The sequence below is a fragment of the Aythya fuligula genome, chromosome 1 (assembly GCF_009819795.1).
Source record: "Aythya fuligula isolate bAytFul2 chromosome 1, bAytFul2.pri, whole genome shotgun sequence".
Lineage (NCBI taxonomy): Eukaryota > Metazoa > Chordata > Aves > Anseriformes > Anatidae > Aythya > Aythya fuligula.
In genome coordinates, this window is record NC_045559.1 from 144,249,402 (window position 1) to 144,276,461 (window position 27,060).

The 27,060-nt window shown below is 36.7% G+C and overlaps 1 protein-coding gene across 1 annotated transcript in view; it reads right to left on the bottom strand.

The window, feature by feature from the left end:
* Nucleotides 1-27,060, bottom strand: part of CUL4A (cullin 4A) — a 36,342-nt gene that overhangs the window by 6,509 nt on the left and 2,773 nt on the right. Inside the window, exons 3-17 of the mRNA XM_032192729.1 lie at nucleotides 24,728-24,831; nucleotides 22,626-22,695; nucleotides 21,171-21,244; nucleotides 19,593-19,755; nucleotides 17,075-17,164; nucleotides 15,625-15,707; nucleotides 12,699-12,766; nucleotides 9,685-9,803; nucleotides 7,045-7,237; nucleotides 5,557-5,661; nucleotides 5,012-5,122; nucleotides 4,599-4,684; nucleotides 3,476-3,583; nucleotides 2,180-2,293; nucleotides 981-1,086 (exon numbers count right to left, since the gene is read on the bottom strand). Coding sequence (XP_032048620.1) covers nucleotides 981-1,086; nucleotides 2,180-2,293; nucleotides 3,476-3,583; nucleotides 4,599-4,684; nucleotides 5,012-5,122; nucleotides 5,557-5,661; nucleotides 7,045-7,237; nucleotides 9,685-9,803; nucleotides 12,699-12,766; nucleotides 15,625-15,707; nucleotides 17,075-17,164; nucleotides 19,593-19,755; nucleotides 21,171-21,244; nucleotides 22,626-22,695; nucleotides 24,728-24,831 — 1,594 coding nt within the window. The remainder of the gene's footprint in view (nucleotides 1-980; nucleotides 1,087-2,179; nucleotides 2,294-3,475; nucleotides 3,584-4,598; nucleotides 4,685-5,011; nucleotides 5,123-5,556; nucleotides 5,662-7,044; nucleotides 7,238-9,684; nucleotides 9,804-12,698; nucleotides 12,767-15,624; nucleotides 15,708-17,074; nucleotides 17,165-19,592; nucleotides 19,756-21,170; nucleotides 21,245-22,625; nucleotides 22,696-24,727; nucleotides 24,832-27,060) is intronic.

Sequence of the window (27,060 nt, forward strand, 5' to 3'; positions counted from 1 at the left end):
AAACAACCTGCCAGGCAATAGGGATTCTTGATACCCCATTTTTGCAATATTTTATAAAATGTATTTACAGTATTTTAGTACTTGGGTGTGTTCAGGGACTTTTTCAGCAATTGTTTTATTGGGTTGATCTCAAGGTTCAGCATGCAGAAAGCTACTGGGTATGACCTGCTGGTTGACGCAGAGAGTTCCCAAGAATAAAGAGATGAAAGGGTTATGCTTTTTAATGCCAACGGCTGTAACTATTTCAAGAAAGTGTAAAAAATTAGAGAACAAAAACAAAAAAACACCAAACAAAAAACCCTGAGAAGATAGATCCCACTAGTGGTTAAAAAGAAACTTTTCTCTTTTTGCCTGTTCTTTCTATCTTCAGGTTCAACCTGCAGAGAGGAACAGCTATAATGTACACTCGCTACTGGACACTGCTCTTTTTAACAAATCAGATCTATAGTAAAAAGGGAACTCTGGCAACAGTAACAGAAAAGAGAAGGACAAGCTCTCAGAACCGTTCAATTGAAAAACTCACAGAATTATAGAAGTATTTAGGTTGGAAAAAGACCTCTAAGACCATCTAGTCTAACCTTTAACCTAGCAATCACCCTAATATGACAACATTCTTCAATCATTGTCAAGATATAATATTTGAAAGTGTGATTAAACAAAAATAATCTGTACATACAGCTAGTCTTTATCACAACGTGAATTGTAAGAATTGCAAAAATGTATTTTGTGAAACTGACAGGTTGTTAGTAGTACCATATGCTACACAACTCTTACCATCTACTTTATGAAACATTTTATCTACACCAGGAAGCATGAGCAGTGTATTTTGCTCATCTTTTTTTGGCATCGATATACCGTTGGCTTACAAAGTTTGTCCTAATAATCAAGACAAATTTCTTAAAATTAGGCCTTTACCTACAGATTTGTAATTGGCAATCACTCAGTGAATAAATATAAGAATCACAAAGTGTTCTTCTTACCTATACCAGTGGCCATTTTAATCTCTTCAAAACTGAATTCGTCTCCTTCATTGAACATAAGCAGCACTAATGTCTGAAAGAGTGATACTTGAAATTCTTTCTTTCCCTAAAAAAGAAATATAAAATAATTAGCAGTAATATTCAGACCATTTTCTCTCATATCCCTTAAATCTGATAAGCTACAGAAGCAATACATTCTTTTTTATTTATTTCTAGAAGAGAGGGGCATTTTTGTATGCCTATCACACAGAAGAACTTGCTCAAAGGTAGCATTAAAGAAACAGGATATTTAAAAAGGTTTTTTTTTTTTTTTTTTTTTTTTTTTTTTACTAATCTAACAGTAATCTAACAAACCTCACAAGCTCATTAGAATGAGCTAACAATTAGGTCACATCATTTACTTCATTTCATTACAAATTCTGGCTTTGCTACCACCAATAGCAAATCTATTTTTTATACTTCACCCTGTATTATCAGTAGCCAAATGTTTGTATGAGCAGGCAATGAAAAGGAAATAAATTCTTCAGACAGATGTACACGCTGTTGTCAATCAACAACACATCTGTCTTACTGTTACATAATGACAAAATCTGTAAGTTTCATATTTACAGTGAGCTGGTGAAAGAATTCAAGGTTGTGGGTTTGTTTGCCTTTTTTTGTCTTGCTCTGCTTCAATTAAGCTGCATTATTAGCAACACAAGATCTTCCATGAGACAAAACAAAACCACATTAAGAAACAATGTGGTTATTTAAGACTTAAATAATTCAACAAGCATTTAAATTTTAACCAGTCATCACATCACCAACGCCCTTCAGTCTCTTTTTGCAACAATTAAGCATTCTATAAATGTCATCAGTATTTCTAAGATCAAAACAATCCCATATTAAAAATAAGATGCTGTACTATTTCTCTCTTTAATTTCCTGCTTTATTACAACTCTCTTTATTTGAATAAACAATATTCCCTATCAAATGAATATAAATGTTACTGCAAGGTATCACACTTTTGTCTTTAGATCGGTTGAATTTCAGTTTAATTATAAAAAGTATTATTTTTGTGCAAAATAATATTGAACTGTGATTGTTCCTCCGCCAAACATGCTATTACCTTGATAAAGAAAATACTGAACATGACTAGATTCCAAATAGTTGACTTAAATTTTACCCCAACAGGCTAAACATTAAACATGCAAACTTACTTCCTTAAATTCTGCCTTCAGGACAGCATGCCCTAAAGTGGTCTGCCACTGAAGCTTTCGACCACTGTGTTTTCCTAGATAAAAGGTTTTGAACACCTCTTGAAGCTTTATCATCTGCAAAGCAAAGAGAACAAAACTTATTAGTGTTTTATCAGTACAGTGATGATGGATGATTTCACGTTTAATTCCACTGTTTTTTTCTCAACAATATTTCATAGTAAATGTTTTTGTGAGGAAAAAAGCAATCACTTCATTTTAAAGAGCTAAAATTTGCTCTCAAGTACATTGCTACTACTGTGTACAAAAGAAATTCTCAATTCAAGTATAGCTTTCAACTTCCCTGATTATTATTATTATTTTAATAAATATGAAATGAAGCATCCATAATGGGTTTAAAACCTCTAAAATACTGATTTTGTCCTGGACATTTCATCTGATCAGGAAGTCACAGGACAGCAAGCATACAGCTTGCACCTATACACTGACTACTGCCACCTGCTCTCAAGCTCTTCCTTTTATTTGCCATATAAAGTGTCAAGTCTGATTTCAATGCTTGAATTCCAAGTAATTGGTTTCTACTCCTCCATTTTCACGACTTGTTGCTCAGATTGGATCCTTCCACAGTAGTCTGCTGTTGAGGAAAATGTGGCACAAGAGCAAATGCACAAATGCTTCCACTGCTCCTGAACTGAACAGGATCTCCACCAACACCTTTGGCCTCGTAGGTGTTTGCTGCTCTTCAGATCAAGCAAGGTATTGCAGGAAACAGGACTCCAAATACGTATTTCAACTTAAATAACTATAGGTATGAGCCTTGGAAAACCTGTACACTTGGAAGCAATCTTTTTTTCAGACAGATGCCTTTTCAACACAGTGGCTAGTTTCATGAGAGACTTTGCAGAGAACAGAGGAAGGATCTTACGGAAAACGAGAGCATGCAGTAACATAACTACTGGCTGGATCAACATGCATAATCAATGCAGTTAAAAACTGATTATGGTGAACTGTTTTAAACTTTTAAGTGCTTGAATGCAATGTTAAATAAGTCACTGATTTTATTTTGATACTAACTTAAGACTAGTTCTATTTAAAAAGTGAAAAAAGTGAAACAATCACCTAAAAAAAGTGGATTTTACCCACATTATTTTTTTTTTTGCAATTTTGAAATCTTTAAAATGAGAAAAGAAATTAAAAACTTAAAATCTCACAGAAAAACATTAAACAAAGTTCACCCTATGATAGTGATCATGATACCATTACATAATCTGCATTTAGAAGGAGAATTCAAACACTAACCTCTGAATTTAAGTGGACTTCCATAGGTGTGTAAGTTGGCCAATACCCCATAGTTAATATATTTACTGTCAGGTCTATATTTCCTGGGTCGCTTTGGTTCTGCATATACTAAGATACAAGAGACAAAAAACATCGAAGTCTACTGTTTGCATGCTAAATTAGAAAAATATACATACTTAATTTGAATTAGAAATTTTAAATTAAAAGGGTAATGATGAATTCCTACACATCACATCCTTAATTACACATGCTCTACCAAGATTTTGAATTTCACGTCTAGTTAATGCCCCACCAACAACCTATTTCAAACACAGCAAGTGACTGCAAGTAAAAAGAAAATAACAACAGACATTGAAGTTCCCTAGACGACTGTCTGTATGAGGTATCAAGGTCAAAAACTTTAACCACATGCAAAAAAAAAAAAAAAAAAAGCAAACCAAAAGCTTTTGATCAGAAGCCAGGGCAACAATTTTAAGATCAGAGTGATTCCCTAGCACTTCAACATGTCTATGAGACAACACGTTTTCTTATAACTTCAGCATAGCAGCAGTCCAATCAGGCTGCAAACTCTGGGATAGAAAAAAGAAAACAAACTACAGTATTTTATTAGTGGAGTAGCTGTTCTGGGTCAGACCTCTAGCCCAGAACTCTGTCTTCAGTAAGGCCCCAGAAAAGGTACTCAGCAGAAGCATAACAACAGGGCAAGCATACACAATATTTCCTCAGTCACTAACAGTTTGGAAGTTCAGGGGATGAGATATAAACGATTTCTATGCATTGTAGCAACATTCATGGAGTTTTTCTGGCTTATTCGCAAAGAATTAGATCAGCAATAGTTTCCAGAATGAAGGAATAGGGACTTTAAAGGATGTCAACCAACTAAATTACTATGTGATATTTAGACTTTATTTCACTTTAAAAAGAATCAAATAAAAAAGATTTTATCTGAGTAGATATAGAATAAATTATGCTTTATAAATGGATCTATCAAGAGACTGTTACTATGATTAGGGACTGCTCAAAAGCTGTGTCGTTTTACTTTAGCTTAATCCAAAGTATAACACTATTTAGTGCTTCCCCATCATTGTTGAAAATTTAGCACGCAAACACAATCTGAATGTACCTGCTTAAACTGAACCATGACATCTTTTGACAGTTCCATGTCCTTGAACATGCCCTCCAGTTTGCTGGTAAAAGCAGCCCCACATTCTGTCACACAAATTAAAGCAAAGATCCCACAATTACAAACAAGCACAGAACAAACAAAAGGTTTAACCGGAGATAGCTGAGCCAGATTTTCCAGGGTCTACTGCACCCACACGTAAATATATATTCAGCTCCTACACAGGTATATTAAATGAACCAGTCAAATATCTGAGAGGTCAGCCCAATAGCTCTCGCTGAGCACAATGAAAGTTGTGATATGCTCAGCTATTACTTAAGATCTGGCTTGTTACTTTTTAAAGTATGAGACCATATGTGTTCAAATTTACAAAAAAAGTGTTAAAAAATTAAAACGCCTCTAAAGATGCCTACCGTGTTTAAGCTTTGACAACATGGACTTTTCAGCATCTACTGATGCACTTTTTCCAACCAGCAGTCTTTTTGCCAAGTCCTTCTTATAGAATGCCTCAAACACATCTTTACCTGCATGGAAATGGGAGCAAAAGATGCAGGAAATCATACATTCTATTTGTACCATGGCACTTCAGGTTTGTGACACAAGCCTCTCTCATGGCATGTTGATCAGCAGATCACTATTCACTATGCAACAGCAAAGAAAAATACGCAGACAATAAGTTCTTATTATATTTGAATTATTCTCTTGACATACCTATTTTTAAATTTACTCCAACTCTTTGGTGTCTACCCAGAGACCATAAAAGGTCTGCAACTCAATCTCCAGAGAAAGTTTGTCCTCCCTGTTGTGTTTAATGTGCTCCTTCCAATGGAAAGAACCTTGAATTTAAGACTAATTCTAGCAGAACGTCACACTACAAAGATCTCTTAGAGGAATAAAGTTCAGCTAGTAGCTAGAAAAGCATTTTAAATTGCATTAACTTGGAACAGATATTTCTTACCATGAATAAATCTAAATATGATCATGATTTTGTCAAGGATTCTTTCCAACTCTTCATCTGTCGCTTCTTTATTACCAGCTCTTAATTTGGAATCCACATATTTTGCTATAAATAAAACATTTTAACAGTTTAATTAAAAATAGAAATCTAAAGTCACCAACTTCAGTGTTTCCCACTTGAAATATTACCATATATTACAAAAAAGCAGGATAAGTGGTAAACTTTCTCTTTTCTGTTCTCCCTATGTTCAGGGGAATGATAGAGCACTTATTGTACTACTGCCATAATGGAAAAGCATCACAAGAAGAAATCACCCAAGGGAAAAACAAAGGAATAGAGTAAAATCATTAAAATTAATGCATTAGAAGTTCCCACATTCTGTGCTGTATTCATTGCAAACACATTACTTGTTGAAAGACAATGCTTTGGAAGTGTATAATGCATATGAATGTATTTATGAGAAACAGAAACAAACAACACAAAGAGGACTACAGTTTTGTAACTTTCAGCAGGCTCCTCTTGCTCCTTGCCATGATATTTTTTGTATATAAAAAATTAAGCAGAAGCAATGCTTTCAAGTTAGTAGCTTCAGAATGACAAACATAACGTTAAGCCGTGAATTTAGCTAAGTACTGACTAAGCCACATTAGTATTTCTGTGCAATCTTCTACTGGGGTAGGATGAAAGCCATTGCAATAGCTGAAACAACACAATCCACACAGAACAGCAGGCTGTATCGTGGCTTTAACCTGCATTCACTAGGTTGTCCTACGTTAGGTTTGTTTTAGGATGAAGCCACAAAACATGGTGAAGACAGTCAAAAGAGGGGAAAAAACTAGGAGCAGGATCTTCTCATGGTGTAAATGACATGATTCCCCTAGCTGCAGGCAAAGCACAGCCTGAACAGCAGCTTTTGCTAGGTCAGGGATAATTCCAGTGAAAGTACTTTTATTTTTTTATTATTTTTCCCTTAATGAGATCTAGTTCCCTCTTCAAGGTACTGATTACTTTTTTTCCTCCTTACATCTGAAAGCTTTAAAATTGTTCTCCCAATTTCAGCCTTCCATTCTGATGATGGACTTTACTCACTAATTTCTGAGAGATCTGTAACATTCAAAGAGCTTGTGTACTACCAGGCAAAAATAGTTCATTTTTTTTCTGCTACGGCTGCTCTCCCCCCAGCCCCTGACGCCGCTCGTAGGATTCGCATTGTGTTCTCTGAGCAAGTGTTAGCACCAGTCACAGGGTAGTAAGCAGAGCACAGAACAGCAGAGGTTGACATGCTCCTTTGGGACGCTGCACACACCTAACAACACACCCGCGCCCTCGGTCCCGCCGTGCTCCCGGGTTAACTTTTGCCTGGCACCCCCAAAGCGAGTCTCCTAAAAGCAGGACGCGTACTGCTATTACACTAGCACACTCAGCAGCAGCATCTCATCATGCTTTCTACAGACTTTGGAAATATTTTACAGAAAAACGTTTGTGTACCTATCAATTCTGCAGGCTTATTTGGTCTCTTGTTGATAAATGTTTCAAAGGACTCCTTCATCAAGTTTATAAATTTTTCATTTTTCTGAAAGCACACTTCTATGATATGGTCCACTTTATCCTTAAAATCTAGTAGCTCTTGCACCATATCCTTGTCCTTTTCAGGATTAACCACTATTGTTGTCCCAAAGTTCTGCAAAACAAACACTTTTGATAATAAAATACTTTAGAGTACTACCTATCTCCCCCAACAGACACATTCACGCTTATAAAATTTATCATTAGAAAGAATAAAAGTGTTACAGAGCTACTTATGTGACTTCAAGTTTTCAAAAAATGAGATGCATTAAAATTTGAAATAAAAACCCAGACACACATTAAATGGATTTCAAACATCAGCGTTTGACTTAAAGATTATATACATTTAAGACAGAAGCTAAACAAAAATACAAAGTAGACATGACTGTACGATGCACAAGTTCACAGTTAAATACAGAACTACATGATTCATGTAAAAGAAATTATATGGAAACTGCCTCAGAAATGTTACGTGTAATGGAAAGCTTTGCACCATTCTGCTGAAATCCACTACAGAGCCCTACTGACAGGAACAGGTGGCTGAAATACAACTACTGCTCAGCACTCCAAGATTGCTCTCAGGGAGGGCTACAGACTCAAAAAAAACAGCTGATTTGCGACAAAACAATTTTCCTATTTGCAAGAAGCCACAGAGTTGGCTTTCTTTTCTTGTTCATTTACTATCCTAACATTAGGAGATATAACATCATTTGCCCACCAAAGCAAAATGTCCCATAAGGGAAGACCTGAACCTATCAGACCTTTTACAACTGCTTAATAACACCAATCGCTGCCCTAGACAGAATGACCGGTTTTCCACCATGGGAAAGAGCAACACTGGCACAGTAATAGGGGAATACTATTTAACCCGTATATTTACATCAACTAAAGCACATTAACCACAACAGTTAAAGAGAGATGGGAAAATCCCTCTCAAACCTCAGAATTTCCACTTAAATACCTAACGATCCAATGCAATCCTTCTCCAAGATCTTTCTTGAGAACCATTTCCAAGTGAATCAAGAGAAAAATGAGGCTGCCAAGCATCCTTAGACTTGCTATGTACATCCTGCACTGAATACAATTTCCCTTTCATTAACACAGCATCCAGATCTGTCTCCACCAGTTATGTTCATAAGTTGCCGTTCCACAAATGGCAAGCTGAGCTACAGAGAGCTAAGTGGCATGCCTGAAATCATAAAGTGGTGACTACAGCAGAGCACAGATCTTCCCCCCAGTACTCTGTCCCTATGTGCTTTTTCTTTCTCACAAGACAGAATTTAAGTTCTTGAAGCCTCACTTTAATGAAATCTGTCATACAGAGTGTTGTCAAGGAAAAAAATAGAGCAACTTGATAGAAAGTGCAGATTTCTGAGCACGTAAAAAAAGGTTCTTAAAAATGAGGCCATGAAAGGTCTGATTCTGTGAGACACAAGGCATGATCAAGCCATCTAACCAACTTGCTGCTGAAGGTGATGGCCTGCTCCTTCCCACGGGTTCCTACCTGTCCTGAACTACTCCTTTCCTTGGGCCAGCACCAGCACTGTTCTGTGAGCCTCTTTAAGCTCACTAACCTTGGCATAACCCTGACTTTGCCCACATGCAGATGTTCAAACACATCACAAAAAGAAGTCTATGGAGCAGCAGGCCATGCAAGTGATGGAGGGGTGTGATCCAGGAGTGAGGAGGAAGATTTGGGAGCCAAGACAAGCTGTTCAGCTGGCCCAGCTGACCACAGATCCACAGGGACAACACCCTGCTGAGCAATCTGCATCTCAGTTTTGGGGGTGGAGGGGAGACACTGCCTTTCTCCTATGTGCTGTGCATAACTCCAGGTATGGGTGCACAGGAAAGTCACCTCCCAAATGAACCGATGTTGTGCACTTAGCCCTGAAGGTAGAGGCACCCATGGACGATTCAGGGGAGAACTAGCACATCGGGAGTTACCAACTCCAGAGAGAAGTATTTTCTGCGAAGCTTTGCTACCTTCATCTTGCAAGAGCACTGGAGTGAAGTTCTCTGTGGCAGCGTACTACCTGCATATTATGACTAACTAAACAAACCAGATACCCCACTTTGATAAGGGATTATTTTCAAAAAGAGCATTCCTTTCAAAATGGCTTTAGCATTCACCTTAGTGCAGCTGGTTACATGAAGCACTGCTAATCTGCAGCAGGCCAGCTGCATTCTGGTGTTCCATGTATGTAAAACATTTGGGTGTATTTGTACCAAAACTCAACATCTACTACAACTCAGCATACTCTTAAATAGAGCTATATGAGCATTTATTTAAAGTACACCAAAATAACTTCCTTGCATATTGTTCAAACCTATATTGAAAGCACTTTCCAAGCAGCTAGGAATTAAAAATCAAAACTTAAGCGTTGCTGTTTCTCACCACGTGATCATTACTGGGGATCAACATACCATCAAGCATCAACATATTTGCTTAAAACAGAACTTTGATGTATACACCTAAAAGATATACTATTCTTGTTTCTGAAAGAAGAAATCTATGATAACACCATAAATTTTGAGAGTAGCAACAGATCTTTGAAATACCTTGATGTATTCACTCCAATGTTGCAAAAGGATCTGCTGCCCCCCTTTTACCCGGCTGAACAGCTGGTATGTCTGGGTCAAGTCTGATATTCTGTTTTCATCAAGCAGGTTATCAAGCCCTAAAAAAATAAAATTAGAAATACAAGCAAATTAGAAGGGAGTTACATAAACACATTTAGGAATACATCAGAAAACCAAAATCTCTATGAAATACACCAAAAGCATAAAAGTATGAATTTTTAAAGACTAAATTTCTGAAAGCAAGTGTTATACTCAAGATTAACATACTCCCTTGTTTAAATTGGCTGAAATGATTTACATTATGATATTATAAAACTAAGTCAGCTGAAATACTTTCCCAACAAGGTGTCGACTCTAAGCCTTTTGCGGAATGTTTATGAACATTTATGAACAGTACTTGATTTTAGGAGCAGTTTTATCAAAAGAACTCATAAAACCTCCAAAGAATGTCAAAAACAGTAAGTACACTGTCCCAAATTTAAAGTAAAAATACTTTGCAAGATTTTTTTTTTTTCCTGTAGTGTTGAGCCATGTTTTTAGATTAAGGACGTGCATAAATTGTCTATGCTCATACTGATGTAATAACACACGATTACAAAGTCCTTCCAAGCAACATTTCCCTTTTATCTATTCACCCTACGTGAGACTAGGCCTTGGCCTAATGAATAAAGAAAAACACAAGGCTAAATGTAACACTTTTAACAATTACATACACATTTTAACATTTGAGAACGTGATGAATTTAGGCCCAATGTAATCACAGATACATCATCCGTTATCAGTGACAATAGGCTTTGGTAAAATGTTAAGGTAACATTAAAGATTTATGCCACTGTGTTCAAAATCCAGAAAGCTGGATTTTACACAAGTTGACAATTCACATCAGTGTAGCTGACACTGTACAACTGTTCTATTTCATGCACAAAATGTACTTAGTTACTTCCAATTTTTAAACGGTATTAGATTACAAAGGATTTTCAAGGACTACTTGACGACATGACCCCATTTTCTACTCTCTTCTTCACCTTAAGATACTTCCATTTTAATTTATCTACATGTTCAGAAAGGCAACCAGTATTCTAGAATGATGTCAGGTAAGCTTTTGCCCACGTTGAGATACCAGAAGAATTAATATACTTTAGAAGTATATAAGACAACAGATTACAAAGTCTTGAATACATGTTACTGATTTCTTTTGAACACTGAAATTAGAAAATGCCCATTCCATCATATCCAAGCATCATCTCCTACTCATTTTAGGAAACCAATAAATACACTAATTGCTTTGTTATAACCTAGCTGATAAAGTACAACCCTTCTTTTTCCTCCACCATATAAAATGCGTGATGGAAACAAGCATTTTGTCACATACTTGACAAATGAAAAAAGACATTTAGGTAAGTCCTCTGACACAAGGCTTCACACAGCTTCCAGAAAACACTGTCACAGCCTTGAAAAATTTTATTGTACTCACAATGAAAAAACCAGTATCTATTCAATAGAAGTTGTAATAATACAAGAAAATAAAGTTTCTCATATATACCCTGCATTGGTAAGATTTTTTTTTTCCTGTACCAAACTGACTATATCATATGCCTTCTCTCCTAAGGAACAAAACCTACAAAAGGCAGTATCTTCTTCTACTTGCACTGAATACTAGAAGTATTGAATACTGAATACTAATAAGTGGATTACAACGTGCCCTGGATCAAACGAATGCAGAAAGTTATGTAAGAAGTGATGTTAGACTTGCTTCTTTTTTTCCTCTAAGTGTACACATAGAATGTAAAAATAATCCAACAATATTACAAGTCCCAAAATATAGTGACTAGAAAAATGTATAATTTTCTCCATATTTACATGGACACTGCATATACATTATAAACCAAAAAAGAGTGCAGACTCTTTTTTCAGAAAACAAGAACATGTTTTCTGACTACACCAACTGATATACAAGTATATCATTGGAAAAGTGACTTGAAAATAACACTTGAATTAAAAAACAAGCAAAATCAGCATTTAGCAACAAAACTATTACTTATTCTTACCTTCTATTTATGATAAGCTTAAGAATAGCTAAGATGGAGTAACCATGCTCATTTTTGTAAATGTACTGAAAACAATATAACCTACTCCCAGAGAAGTTCAGTGAAAACTGTAAGCATGCATCTTTCTTTGTCCCCTTTGTAAAGCTAGAAGTGAAAGGCGTGTGCAAAACAATCCAAAAGTATTAACAAACATGGATGTGATGGAGCTTGAAGATAACAATAACAGTTCTGCAACAGTAAAAGAATACATAAGGATACACTGCTACAAGATCTAAAGCCTAGAAGATGTCTAGTGCTAGAAAAGGAAAGGATTATTTAAAGTAATAGAAGATCAGACCAAACCCAGGAATTCAGTGAAAAAAGGCAAAGATTAAAAGTTAAGAGGAACAAAGAAATGGTGATTTGAAGATTGGTATCTGAATAGGGAGTTCTTAAGAAGACTGCAGCTCAAATTTAGAATTGCCAGACAGAAGGCAAAATACAGAAAAAAGCTTATGAAGTGCATCACCTCTGAGTGTTGTCAGCTCCAATAGCTCATGATTCTTTAACTATATAATCACAAGGATATGTAAAGCTATTGCACTTGAGCTGTGTAGTCATCACACAAAAGAAACTACAAGAGTAAATGCAGCTTTCATTTGGAAGTTGATATGAAGTACAGGAAATCAGCAGTTACAAAGATTTAATTCCCAAGCTCCAAGTCAAAGGGGACTTAGAGAGTTCATCAAGCTTTACAAATACGGAGTTACATTTTAGGTATTTGTTTCCTCATGGAGGATCTAGTCACAGTGGGTGTGACAGTTTTACTGAATTGGCTTTCTGTGTCTATGGAAGTATTTTCCACAGCTATCATTTCTCATGAAATTAAAGATGTGGATTCTGAAGTTATTGCAGAGTACAAGAATCTGTTGTTTATCAGAGAATTCATTATTTTTTTTTAAATACCTTTTTGCAAAATAGCTGTTAAGTGTTCTCCTAGTAGCTGTTTCTCCACACAAGCTATCAGTGGTTTCCTAAATAAGGAAATAAAAGTATGTTAGAAGTACCACAGCATAAGGAAATTGCATCCTGTCAGAATATACTTGTGAGAAACTTACAATATTGTACAAAAATCAACAGTTTTCTACTTGAAACAAAGGCTACAAATTAAGGAAAAAAAGTCTCATGTGTGATATAAGAAAGAAAAAAAGTTATCCACATATACAACTAAAAAAGAAATTCAGTTTTCAATAATAAAAACAAGCTATGGAACAGTAGAGAGAAGTTTAGATACCAAAAATCTGTATTAACAAAGTCTGGAAAAAGTCAATTTGACATTTTTCTTGAAAAGAAAGAAACCTTCCAAAGATGTGCACTCCAAAACAACATGATACCATATACACTTGTGATGTTCAAAACCAAATATTTTTATCCAACTGTATTATGCAGCTAAATAAATTGAGCTAAAACTATAATACTCCTCAAATTGGCTAATCATTTAAAATTCACATTTGAAATCTCCCCTGCTTTTCACAATTAAATATTTTTGATGCATTCCCTTTAGACAGGACTGAAAAATACCGACAAGTTTATCTTTCCATCATTATTGGCTAAAAGAGGAAAAAATGCCTGAAACGCAAAGGGATAACTGATTTCACTATCTAAACTTCTACCATTGTTTATTATATGACAACAGACCAAACACTTCCTTCTGTGTTGTTTTATAAAACTGGTTCTCAGACCCTTAGTTTAGATCTTCTAAAAGAGAGGTGTTCAACTCTGATGGAAGTCTGTTAGGTAGTAGCATCCTCTTTAAGCCCCCACCTTTGCTAAAATACCTCCTATTAATGATTTGCTCAGCATTTAATATACAATACACAGTTTTAGTCCCTTCATCTCAAAAGACTGAATTAGAATTTGGGAAGGTCCGGAGAAGGCAACATGGACAATTAGATTATATAACAGCATCTGCAAGAGAAATATCTGTACACATCAGGAGCCTTTGATGTGGGAAAAGGTGAAAAGGGCTGACCACTTCCCCTTCCAATACAAGATTTGGGGACATCAGTGATGGTACGGGGTGTCAGACTTCAAATAAACGTAAGTTTTGTCATATGGTTTATATCAGATTTATCATATGGTGGCTGGTGCTCTGAGGGATCTCCTGGTCAAAGGATGTCATAGGTGAAAAAACTTAAGTGAGTCCCAGTGAGACAGCACAAATACGTGAAAGAGATTCATTGGGTAATACTAGACATGCAAACAGCATCAGGTTCAGAAAATACGTTGAGCTGCAAATAGGCAGATACTAGGACAGTATCAGGGCATCACATACACTTTCCTTTGAGTGCTTCTAAGTGAACGTGAAAGACCAGTTAGACAGACCCTTGGTCTTAATGCATGTCTGTTTTTATGGCTACTTTCATTTTCCCTGAAACTTCCAACTACTGCTGCCTGTCTCCAAGAACAGGAAGATTCAGGGTTGCATAAAATAACATCCTTTGCCCCGAAAGACCTATTCACCCTACAGAGGAAGTAAGGGTAATTGGTCTGCATGAGACAGAGCAGTACTTCCTAAGAAGCAGACAGACAGAACAAGTATTTAATCTTGACATCTAGCTGATGAATGAGCATAATGTACCTTCTGTACAGCCTCAAAGTATGCATCTACTGACCAGCCAGGAGATTGGCTTATTCTGGTCAGCTGTCCAGGCATGTACTGGTGGGCTGAACAAATCACTCAATGATCCGCATCATTACACACTCCACACATTGCACAAACATGTTTTAAGTATTCTGAATCCTGTTTCCCATGCTGGTTTTCATTTCTGTCTAAAGTACAAAAGTTACTAACTAAATTTAACATCCTTCCTGCTCTCTTCATGCACACCTGGGGAGACAGTATGACCTGAGGGCAACTCGAGGGCACTAATTTTAAGAGCTGCTGTTTCTTGATGCAAAGACAGGAAATCAGTGCAAAGCCTTCTAAAAGTAGGTTTCTAAGAGTTTGACTAAGGACTAGACTCAAAGCAAGGACAGTGTATCCCTGCAATCAGCACTGACAGGAAGACGACAAGTTCAAATATGCACCATTACCTCAAGGGCATTTGCTTAGCCTATCATTTTCTTCATATATATGTATACATACAAGTTAAAAAAATATATATTGTTATTCTTTTAACACCGAATAAAATGCCAACATATTAGCTAAAAAATGAAAGAGTTTGGGGGCGATATTCTGAGTTAATTTTACTTGCTTATGTTATTTTAAAAAAAGGCAACAGCTTGCTGCATTACACATAAATTAAGTATGCATTTATAATCTGTCAGTGACTGTGCTGTAATTCCTCAATGCACATTCTTACCCCAGCAAAGCACACACTATTACTCAATAGCTCAGGGAAAAAAGTGACAAGCTACCTTGCACAATACGTTGGCAGCAGCTACACCAAAGGTGATTCTACTTCAAACATCTTGCAATGTTTGTGTTCATGTTCTCTATCCTATGCCATAATTTAACTTTTTTTCATCCTCCCCCTCCCAGTGCATGTTCCCATATTATAATCACATGAATGTTTAAGATCAGCTATGACTTCCATAATCCAAGTTTCAGTTATATAATATTTTTAACTTCAAATTACACTGATATTTTTTTTCCAATTTCTCCTCTTGTATTTAGAGAGTATTCTGATTTTAAATACAGCAAATTTGATAAAAATGAAGCCTTAAATGAAAAAAAAAACAAAACACCACCAAACTGTATCAGTGCTGTCAACAAGATAATATCTGTAAAATACTACAGAGATAGTCTGTGTCTCTACCACCATGAATAACCACACTGTTTTATGAAAGATGCTTGACTTTTGCTAAGAATGACAGAATTTGTACTGACTGTGTGCTGTGGTCTAAGTATGTTATCACTCTGTCTCCTTCTTCTTCCAAACGTTTATTAACATGGTGAAGATATTCTGGAACCTAGTAACAGAAGAGAATGACAAGTTCAACAGATAAGTACAAAACCACAAAAGGCAGATAATGTTTCATGGTGATAATTTTAAACTATAAAGAAAGAGAGTATTGATTGGAAAAGACTATTCCACCACAATGTTGTTATACATTACATAAATATCTACACTTTAATTAAACAATACTACTTCGTAATTAAAGTATTATAACTGCACTTCACAGAAAGAAGCAGATAATCAGAAATCTGAGGTTACTGCTGAGGAATTTTTTTTCCCCTCAAAACCCGATGAGTTAAGCTAGCCCTTAAAATATCAGAGAGCATATTTTCAGTTGGTGTGAACCACATAGTTTCTCCTAGGGCTATCTGTCCCTATGGAGAGTTAGCACGTAAGAATCTTGGGCTTCAAATGATCAAAACAGTTACGCATATGTTGATATGTGTGTGTGTAAATATATATGCATACACAAACATATACACACGTATATGCATAAACATATAAATGTAAGCACTTTATAAATTAGAGCCTTATTATTTTTGTGCTTTTTTCCCCAGTTTTCCACCAGGCCTGTAAAGCAGTAAGACTTGTGGGAAAACTATGCATCAGAGCATTTCATCTCAGGTCCTGGGGGAAATTCAAGGCATGAGGTGAATGAAATGGGATTAGACACAAAAGATCCACCTCAGTGTCATGTAGACAGGAATTTTCAGAATGTTTGTAGCGAGTCAGCGTTAAAATTGAATTAATAAAAGTAATATGCTGTATCTTAGACAACCAGGAAACACTTCCTTTGATTTACATTTTCAGAGAGAAACACATTTTCAGGCTGCCCACCACAGGGCATAATTTCATCTCAAAAGCACAGGAAACAAAAATGTCACGTCTATTTAACTAATAAGCAAAAGAAATAAAACTGACAAGTAAAATTAACAAAACAGTAAAAAAAGAAAAAAAAAAAAAAGTAAAAAGGTTACTTCGGTATTAAGCACAGAGTAGAATGATGCCAGTGGATATTTCACAGCTCTTGGGCAAAAACACAGTTGATGGCACATCTTTAAGCTTTGTGTGGAGATCAACTTTCTGGTAGTGGGACTTTAAATACACAAAAATACCACTGGGTTTCTCCACCCCTAATTTACATTTATATATGTTTATATGACATATACATACACGTATATTCACATCTAGAGGTAAAACATTAAGGCAAACGGGACTCCATTATTCCCCTTGATACAGTACTGCAGTCCCCAATGCATAAACACCACTCACACCAGTAAATTTCACTTATTACCATGCTATGGCACTACCAAAAGTTCTCACACAATCCCACAGCAGATGAAACTAACATAAAAGCTGTTATCTATATCATGCACCTACCTCTCTTTCTTGCATTAATCTTTGGCCCTCTGCAGCATATAAGCAATTTGTCTCTTCCAGAAACCTCTGTTCAAATGATTCCTTGTAAACCTGCTCAAGAAATGGATTTAGTTACTCACATCAAGCTGCCAATAAGGGTAGCATATTCTGGTTGTCAGACATAAAAGGCAAGTAAAATCTCAGGAATGTACACAATTATGACAAGTGTTTAAAATTGCATAAACTCGTAAGTTCTCTGTGTATCTACTGGTTTTAGAAATACTCTGATCAGAGATGACTTTCCAGCGTAGCAATAGTGTGTTTCAGCCATCAACGTTAAAATCATCTAAACTGATAGCTTCTGTTTAATTCATGTAGTCCAAAACTGGTACCCAACAGAACAGCACATCTAATCCGTTCAAGTTCAAGACTCCCACTGACGCTTTTGTGGCCAAAAAAAAAGTTCCAACTAGTGAAACAAAACAGATAATTTCTGATATGTTAATTCACATCTGCCAGGTTCATCTCAGAGGCACAAAAGAAAGAAAGATTCATTTTACCAGGTAAAACGAACTTCCTTTTTCCAGTGAAGGCACAAAGTGATGACTAAAAAAGGGCAGCAACAACCACCACAGACATTGAGAAATTTCTGCATAATGATTAACATGGTTTAATATAGAAAGGAGATAAATTAGAAAGGACAACTACATAAAGTAGTTAGAGCAGACTGGAGAAGGTAGCTAGGGAATGACATGTGAACAGTCAGTGAAAAAAAGAAAGTCCTTGAGTATGGTAGATGAACAGAAGGAAATACTTTTCCCAAAAGATAACACAGAGCTGTAAAATTCATTATTACATTCTGAGTTTTTTCAAAGTCCATAAGGAGGAAGAATTTTCTTTTTTTTTCCAATGCATCAAACATGAAACCTCTGGCTTGAAAAGCACTCAGTGTATGAGTTCACTAATTCAGCATCACAAGCAGTTATCAAGTGATTGCTTCAGCCTTCTCTTTACACTAGGCTCCATGTTCAACAGGATTAAATACTAGATTTAATTTCTTACCATCCTTTCCCTCAAGATAAGTGGTATAACTTTCTGACCTATACATTAATGCAATATATATTCAACTATTTTCTGTATAAATCTTTACAACAAGGTAACTGCTATAGAATAGGATTTACATGAACAGGAATCAGCTTTCAACAGTTGGTCCTCCACTGCATAATTGCCTAAAAAATCAGGAGTGGCTAGGAGCTCAATTGTTTTCAAATGAAATATAAGAGTTGCTTTATTAATTCATCTTTCACCACAGGCTAACCTCTGGTGAAATAAAATAGAGAAGTAGAGATCCTGGAGTATAATTACGGGATTATAAGCACATCTGTGCCTCGATATAGTGACAGGTAACACAAAAGAACAGAATAGATTTGGTTAGGTTCCCTAGTGAAGAAAGAAAACCACACTGTTGAGCCAGTGAAGAAGACTGCAGACTGAAATCCAATTCTGTAAGAAGGATCCAATAAAGGGCAATGTTTATCTTTAGTTAGCAGAGTATATTGCTAAAAATAATCAATGTTAACATCTACAAAAAACTGATGCAAGTAGAGAAGGCTTGCAAGTGACAATGGGATAAAAGTGGGAAATGGCATGCATATGATCTGAAAATTCACTGACAGAAGTTTCTCTTCTCTCTTGAACAGAATAATTACTTACAAATTCTTCTCATACACTAAAGAGTGTAATTACAGATCAAAGTCCGGAAGGTTAACATGAAAAGCAGAAAAGCTGGCCAGAAAGTACTTTCTAATAGTCTTTCATACAGTCTTCCCCTTTGCACTCTTTTTTAAACCCTTATCCAGTTTTGTAATAACGTATGCTACTTGGGAACAGAGCAACCTGAACAGTTCCTAAGAATGAAAGAGAGCTCCTAAGTTTTATTGCACATCATACAACAAGGTCAACCAGAGGACAACACATACCAAAGTCAAAATCACAATATTTTTTATATTCTGTTTGGTTACTTGGAATCAGTTCTAATGGAAAAATCCAATTATCTACAGACTGACTATAACCATTTTAAAATGTTTGCCTTAACTTTGCATCTAAGTCTGTCTTTGCTCTCTGCTAAGAAGTTGCTGACGTAGTGATGTCTTTTGCAGTAAGACCCATGATCTGGACTCCAAAAACCTTTTCACGGTGACAGAACTGATCTTTTTTGGTTACTACACTCCACCTTCAGTAGGATTACAAAACAAGTAGTTAAGACAGACAGGTATTACACATACTAAAAGACTTGCAAACCTTGCAAAGCCTTAAAGCCAGTGCATCAGCTAAGAAAAACAAGCAAAGAGGTCTCATTTACAAACAGAATGAAAGACTAGATAGGGTAAATAAAAGGAAACCACGTCTCAATCTGTTCGACAGATTTTGAAGCACATGCTTACTAGCAGAATATAATTATTTTTGTACAACACACATATTAGAAGTCCAAACCCTGTTTCTAAGTGTAGTGGTTATTAGTGAAATTTGCTGTACTCACCTGCAGATCAGACAGCATGCTCAACAAACTTCGCAGCAAGCTTCTGTCCACAGCTTCACCACTTCGTTCTCGTTCAATCAGCAGAAGGATTCCATCAATAGTCTTGTTTTGAACTTGCTTATCACTAATGACGTGGTTTCTAAATAACTCTAGCCCCATATCCCTGCAAGAATATTGAAAATTAATAAACCATACTGTTGATTCTTTTCAAAAATCTGAATCTCAGTTTAAGAAAATACATACATATTAATATACATGTATATATAATATATACAATACAGAGAGTGAATGTATTAATTGTGCATATATTCTCTTTTACATGATCCACTAAGGGAACTATAACAATAACCGTCACAAAAATACCAGGTGAGGGGCTACAAGATGCATCAACTTTAGTTTATGCATAGTTCAGGTGACAACTATGAGCAGTCTGTATTTCACCTAGTAGACTATAATGATCTCTGTGTATAAAAAAACAAACCACCATTATCACCAAAAAAACATATTACTATTATAAAAATAATTACAAAAATGAACATCTACCTTAACATTAAGATCCCCAGGGTCAACCTTTATGTCATTTATAAATTTTGTTTAAAATCATTTAAATCATTAATTCTCTGTACATTTATGATCACCTGTATCACATTTGTGTTTCATACTAAGATGATGAGGAATGATGCCTCTACATCTGATCACACGAAAAAGCCAATTATTAATCATGTTCTTTATCAAGGAAAACAGAGGAATCTTAAGTAAAAGTTGTTTCCCCCAACCTTCTTGTATGCATAAGGATTTCAGTAAATGGGATGTTCCCACTGTGAGCAAAAAGGCACAAAGTGTGAACGGATCCAGATCCCTTTGATAACCTTCGGTAAAAAGCAGCCTAACAAAAAAAAAAAAAAAAAAAAAGAAAAAAGGAACTAACACAGAGCCCAGAAGGGAAGACTTCATGTGGGACCTAAAGAAGCATAGAAGTAACACAGGCAGGGAAGAAGCACAGTGTTACTTCAGCATTTTGTCTACATGTTTTTTTTTTGCTTTATATGGAGTAACAATACCAGAAAATTTTGGAAAAGCCTGGGTTTGTTTGTCCTGGTTACGATATGAAATCCTTCCCAAGAAGGATGCTGAGAAACAGAAGACCCAAAGATGTGACCATGGGGTGCTCCAAGCCCAGCAGCAGCATCCAGGATTAACCTCAAAGCTCCGAGCCACAGCTCTCAACAGGCCAGTGTAGGAGAGGTGATCTGCACCTTGTGAGTGTACCTAACTTATTTTAAAAAAACAGAGCCAGTAGCCAAGCTTTGAACTTTGCCAAACCAGGAGCATCTGCAGTACAGCTGGGCCTAGAGGCAGCAGCCAGAGGAGGCTCCCAGCACAGCCTCACCCAGGCAGTGACAGCTGCAGCTGTGTGTGCCTGCACTTGTTAGCATATCTCTTCTTTTCCTTCACTTCACAACAGGTATTCCTGGGGGTGGCAGAAATTATTACGTGAAAATTTCATTTTCAACCTTGTGCAGACTTCAAGCATGTGCAGATTCTAACTATTAGAGAAATGTTTACATAGGTACCTACCATATAGAAGGAAGCATTGAATTCTGAAGTACGTATGTGCGATCCAGAAATAAGAAAATGCTTCTGATCATGATCTGAAAATACAGAAAAAATTGTTTTTGCTTTCATCAGCATACAGCATTTTAAGTTGTAAGACAAATTCTCTAAGTTGTATCACATACACATGTACCTTAATTGCTCATGCATCTATTTTAAACTCTTGCGGTAACTTGTATGGCTACCGATATGTAATTTATTGATGTTAACGCTATGACTAAGCAGTACAACAAAATATATTGAAAACGGTTTTCAAATTCGTAAGCATTTAACTAGTTTTATTAGCCTGTTTTAGTGCTATTTAAGTTTCAGTGCTATTGAGATGAACGAGCCATTAAGCAGTACCACCAACACTTCCAGTAAATCTGAAAGTGTTGAAATATGCTGAAATAGCACGCTCCTGTGGTTTTCACTTTTTTTTTTTTTTTTTAAAAGAAGCTTAAAGCAGAGACACTAATAAACTGTGCAAAAGACATTTTCACAATGGAAGTTTGCTGCTTCTGAAGCAATTCTCAAGCCGACAGTTTCTGGCCAACCATATCAAAGTAAAACAGCAATGCGACTGTTTTGTTTTTTTCCTTAAACACCACAAGTGCTAATTCAGCACAAAGGCAAGAGAGCCACTTGCCACAGGTTGTTGCTTTGAGGACCAAAACAAAACAAAAAAGAACTCTCAAAAGTAATTAAAGTGAACAGAGTTCATATTTTTACAAAAATACAAGTCCAGTTTAATTAACTCTATTTTCATTAGACCGTTGAATTTATTTTGCATAGTTTCCACAACACTTTCCATTTTTGAGATAAAAAGCACTTACCTCTGCCCAGCCCCCGCAGAGGAGGGGAAAGAAAAGGACTTGAGGAATGAAAACAGAAATTCAACTATTTTGGGCACCTGTAGCCAAAGCTAGGTGAGAATGCAGTGAAACCTTTCAAATGCTGTCTTCAAATTATAATGAAACATTTTAAAAGGACAATTTCTATGAAGCATATTTGAGAGAGGATTTTCTTCTATAACATAATTCATCATGGAGGTTGATGACAAGAAGGGGAAAGAGAGATTTAGCTCTTTAATCTTTCTGTATATTCATCTCTGCATCACAAAAAGAGTCACAAATTAACCCAGCTGTTGGAGCTATCTAAAAGCAAAGCTTGTGGATTCTCCAATTACTCAAACTGCAAACAGCCAACAATTTCACAAGCGTCAATACATTGCTGAGTGATATTTCAGCATCAGAGTCAACAGCACTGCAGAACCTGGCTTTCAACAACAAAACTGCCCCCAGCTATCAAAAGGGAAAGTGAAAGCCTAGGCTGAAACTTGGAGGAGATGCAACAGTCCCAAGTTAAAACCATAACAAATTCCCCTTTGCCAGGCTTCACATCCCAAGGATACATATTCTGAACAAACATTCAACTTACCATTTGTCTGCAGTGATCTTGCCAGCATTTATTTATCTTCTTTAAAAATAAAAGACTATCCAGAGAATCTGTACAACACCTATTAAGGAAAACTAGCTTGCCAGTAACGTCTGAGGCCGGATTCCAGAGATGATCTTTGCCAGCCATTAAGCAAATCTGCTCTGTGGATGTTCTGCTGTTACTGGGACTGCCTAGGGATAAACGGTTAATTGCAAAGCTTCTGCCCAGCACAGGGGATGGCAATTCTCCAACAGGCCTCCCTGTGTTTTCAAGGAATAAACACTCACAGCTCTCCAGCAATACCATCTAGCGGCTGCACCGTACAACTCCGATACAGATTTAAACAAGAAATCCCATCAGTGTCAAAAACACCCTTATTGCCAGTCGAGGTGAGCTGGATAGAAAGGTTTACTTTGTTTAATGAGTTCACACTGTGCGCAACAGGAGTGACCCTAATCTCTTAGAAGCAGTTACAGTTTTAAATAATCCTCAATAAATCCAAATACCACTCTTCTCACGTACATCTCCAGGTCTCCCGAAGTAAACTATGAAGTTTTATTAATTACACAACAGATCCAAGTGTTACTTATGCTTTCAGAATTGCAGGATGTCATAGAAGTAAATCCAAGCGTGGCTTTGCCTTCCTTTCACACACAGTATCATCCCCAACTCCCCCTGGCCAAATCTGATTAATGTAATCTCACGTCCTTGGGATATAAAGCACTATACCTGTAAAACACAAAATTCTCAGCTCTTCAGACACTGGTTCTGTTGGGCTCGTGGGGAGAAGGCAAAGTTTTAAAATCTAAGTTTTACAACATCTCTTCAGAAGTTGGGCTGAAGCCTGAAAAGCCTGGGATGCAAAATTGGTCAACTGTACACTGCTTTATAGTAGGCTAAAAGACTTGGACCTCAGACTACTGCACTGATTAATGTACTTTTTAGTCAGAGGTGATTTTTAATATATCAAATTAAATCTAATGAAAAAACGTGCTGCATGATTAAGAACCGAATTCACAGTGCCAATTTATGTACCAATATTTCTCATGTGCCATGTAGAAGCCAGGCTCCTTTACTGGGACAAAAATTTAAAAAAAAAAAGGCCATGCTTGGACTTAGCTAGAGAGAAAAAAATAAAACAGAGAAAGCAATTTATCTTCTTTATGTGTGTAGCATGTACCTGGGGAACGCAGTGAACTGAGAAACTGAGTTATAATCCAAAGCACATTTAAAGCATTTGCCTAAAAATAAAAGGAGTCTTTCTGGAACCCATTCCCCTGTTTCTTTCTATTTCAAGCAATGATTTTCTGTAATAAAATACAGGCAGGAGAGCTGGGAAACAGGGTTAGCACTCAGATCACCGCAGCATCTGTTCACTATGGCACTCTCCAGCATCTGTTTGCCAAGGCACTCTCGAGGACAGCCTGGTGGGCGTAGACTCTACTTATCCTACTTCCCGAGCAAGCGTAACCAGTAGGCTATTATACAGAAGACACATAAAGCACGCCCTCAGCATGCAAAGCACAATGGGCTTCAGAGCCGGCTGCACCCAAGTGTACAGAGAGGATCTGCAGGCACTTCTGTTATCAGCTCAGCCACAGAAAGAGAAGCCTGGTAACGTAACTTGAGAAAGCTGGGGGGAAATTTACCGTAAAACTTCAGTGCTCTGCAGGTCCCAGGGCAGCCAAGTCATCTTCTGAACTTCGATCTCTCTTCCAAAAACTTCCCAAGGTGCATGTGAGGTATCTAAAGGGCTTGTTGAACACCTCTGCTACGTGTTGGCACTGACTAGCACTTATAGTTAGTCATAGAGACAGGTGTACCTAATATATTGTTACTTAGACTGATAGTGCTACTGAAATTTTCTAGATTAACTTTAAAATTTGGATTCCTACTAAAATAAATGGTTGTCACCATGCTACTTCTCTGTATGCAAAAATTATTTACCCAGATGACTGAAGTTGCATATGGTGGATTTGAAAATATTTAAGTCATAAATACACAACCTCAAATAACACTGACATTTTGAAAAAATTGTTATTTGAAAAAAAAAAAAGTTTTAAACCCAAATCTAACCATATCTGTGCACAGGAAAAGGATATTCTCTAAATTGAAGAATTTGTGCTTTCACGTGATCTTCACAGACTTGTCGCAGCTGTTTGTACAGTGTAGCAGAGACTTTGTAAGAACAGAGATTTTCAACAGCCTAAAACCAAAAAAGTTGAGATGAGATTAAAAAAAATAAATGAACTCAGATTTTCCCTGTGTTATCAAGACCAACACCAAACAGGGGAAAAAAATCAGCATTACTTGTCCAAACTACGCACCAAAATAAAGCTTATCGAAATAAAATTAGCCAAACTATGTAGAAAAATTATTTTTTTGTGATTTCTTCCTGATTTCGGTCCCTTCTTACACTGTCAGATGTCATGCACAAGGTACATCATCATCTCTATCATACTTCAGATGTGCTGTTTAACATTACAAGGCTTTTTCCACCCATTCTGCTCAGCAGCAGCAGTCTTTCTGTAGGTGCATTTGTGCATGCCTCCACACGTGCACACCAGCTTATTTATTTTATAAATAAATAGCTTATTTATTTTATAAATAAATGCTTATTTATTTTATAAAAGCACAATCAAACCAAGTATTTTAATCCCTTCTCTCCATAACATTAAGGATGAATTATTGTTGAATACTGATGCATTTCAGCATTGCTGTAGATTAAGTCTTTAATTATTAAGCGTTATTTTCATAGAGGATTAAATAAGATGGGGTTTTCATCTTTCACATTAATTAGGTGAGGTGGAAATAACATCAGAGCCAAGCACTTAAACTATTGTCTCAAAATGGTAAACAAATATAGTTGGTGTCCTGTCATTTTATTAGCTTATTTCTGTTTCTACTGATGCACACACTAGGTATAAGGTATATAAACCGTGAAGAATGAAAGCCTTAATAATTAAAAAACAATTTATTTGGACCTCGTGGGATTCAGGTGAGGATTTCTCCTTGCTAGTTAAGAAAAACAACTCTGCCCCAAACCAAGTGTTGCTGTGGTCACTACTTTAATGTGAACTGAGCTGTTACAGCTGATGTAGACTATGCTGGGACAGCTCTGGACACCTCTGTAATGCTGTTGTTCAGCTATACAGCAATTACATTGTCTCACACCAACATTTTTTCCCTCACAAGAAACTGAGTGGGAATACCAAAGAGAAAACGTAGCCTCACTTGATACCACTGCCTATATTTAGATTTTGTTCCAGGCACGCTTTATTTTAACTTGTGTCCTGCATTTCAATAAACTATTTTATTAATAGACCGCAGCATCTAAAATGAATCGCAATGAAGACAGACAAACATTGTGAGAGCTGTAAAGTTTGCAGTAAGTATTTGTGGCCATTCAGTGCTTCGTACCAAATTATCCAAAGGACTTGGACAAGACGAGAAAACCATCCCGTCTCTTCCTTTAACTTCACCTCAACTTCCTCTGTTCTGTGAGCTGGTGCTGCAGAGAACACTGCGTGACACACGAAGCACTATTTCGTTTGGGTGACCAAGAGTGACCCGAAATTGTGTTCCCTTGCTCCAGAGGATCTACAGTGACATATTTTGTTGATGAACAGCATAAATGAACTCAGAGAAAGTTTCAGGATTTCCCCAGTGCTTGGTCTTTACTCAGTTCTGCTGATATTTTAGCTTTTGTGTGTGTGCACCTTGTTTGTGATATAAAACGTCATGCTGCCTAATATCAGCAGGTAACTATGTCAAAGTACTAGTACATGATCTTCACTCTGCTTTTACTTTAGGACCACACAAACAATTGTGCTAGCACGTGAGCAGGTCAAGAGAGAGGTGAAGGGGAAAGTGGCTCTTTGGGCAGCAGCACGGGCTTGAAGCGTGCTTCAGACTGCTGCCTTATCAGCTGGGTACTGCCTCTAACTAGCTGGTGCTTGCTTTTGTGACTGGTGTGGGGGGCAAGCCAGCAATTCCCTTCTTCTTCACCTCTTGTTTAATTCAGAGTTGTTGCTGTCTCTCTCTGAAGAAACATAATTTGACTTTTATTCATCTCGCACACAATTAGTCTGGGAAAAAAGCTGTAGTAATTACCACATCTACAAGGATAGGAGAGAGGGAACACTGCAGGCTCTTTGCCTACACAAACCTAGTGAAAGTTTTGAATAATGCTTTTAATGGCTTGTTTTGAGCAGTCTTCAGTTGTAGTATGCAAATTATTGCTGCTGCTTGTTCTATTTCCTCCATAGGTGTTAACATCCTGAAGAGCCTGTCTTCCAAAACACAGAACAAAAACAAACAGAAAAGTACTCATAAGGTGCTTTATACTGCTTCTTGCTTTTCTGGTCTGAAAATTGAAACATCAGGTGACCCCTGCAACAAACAGTAATCACACGCAACTATTTTTCAGACACTT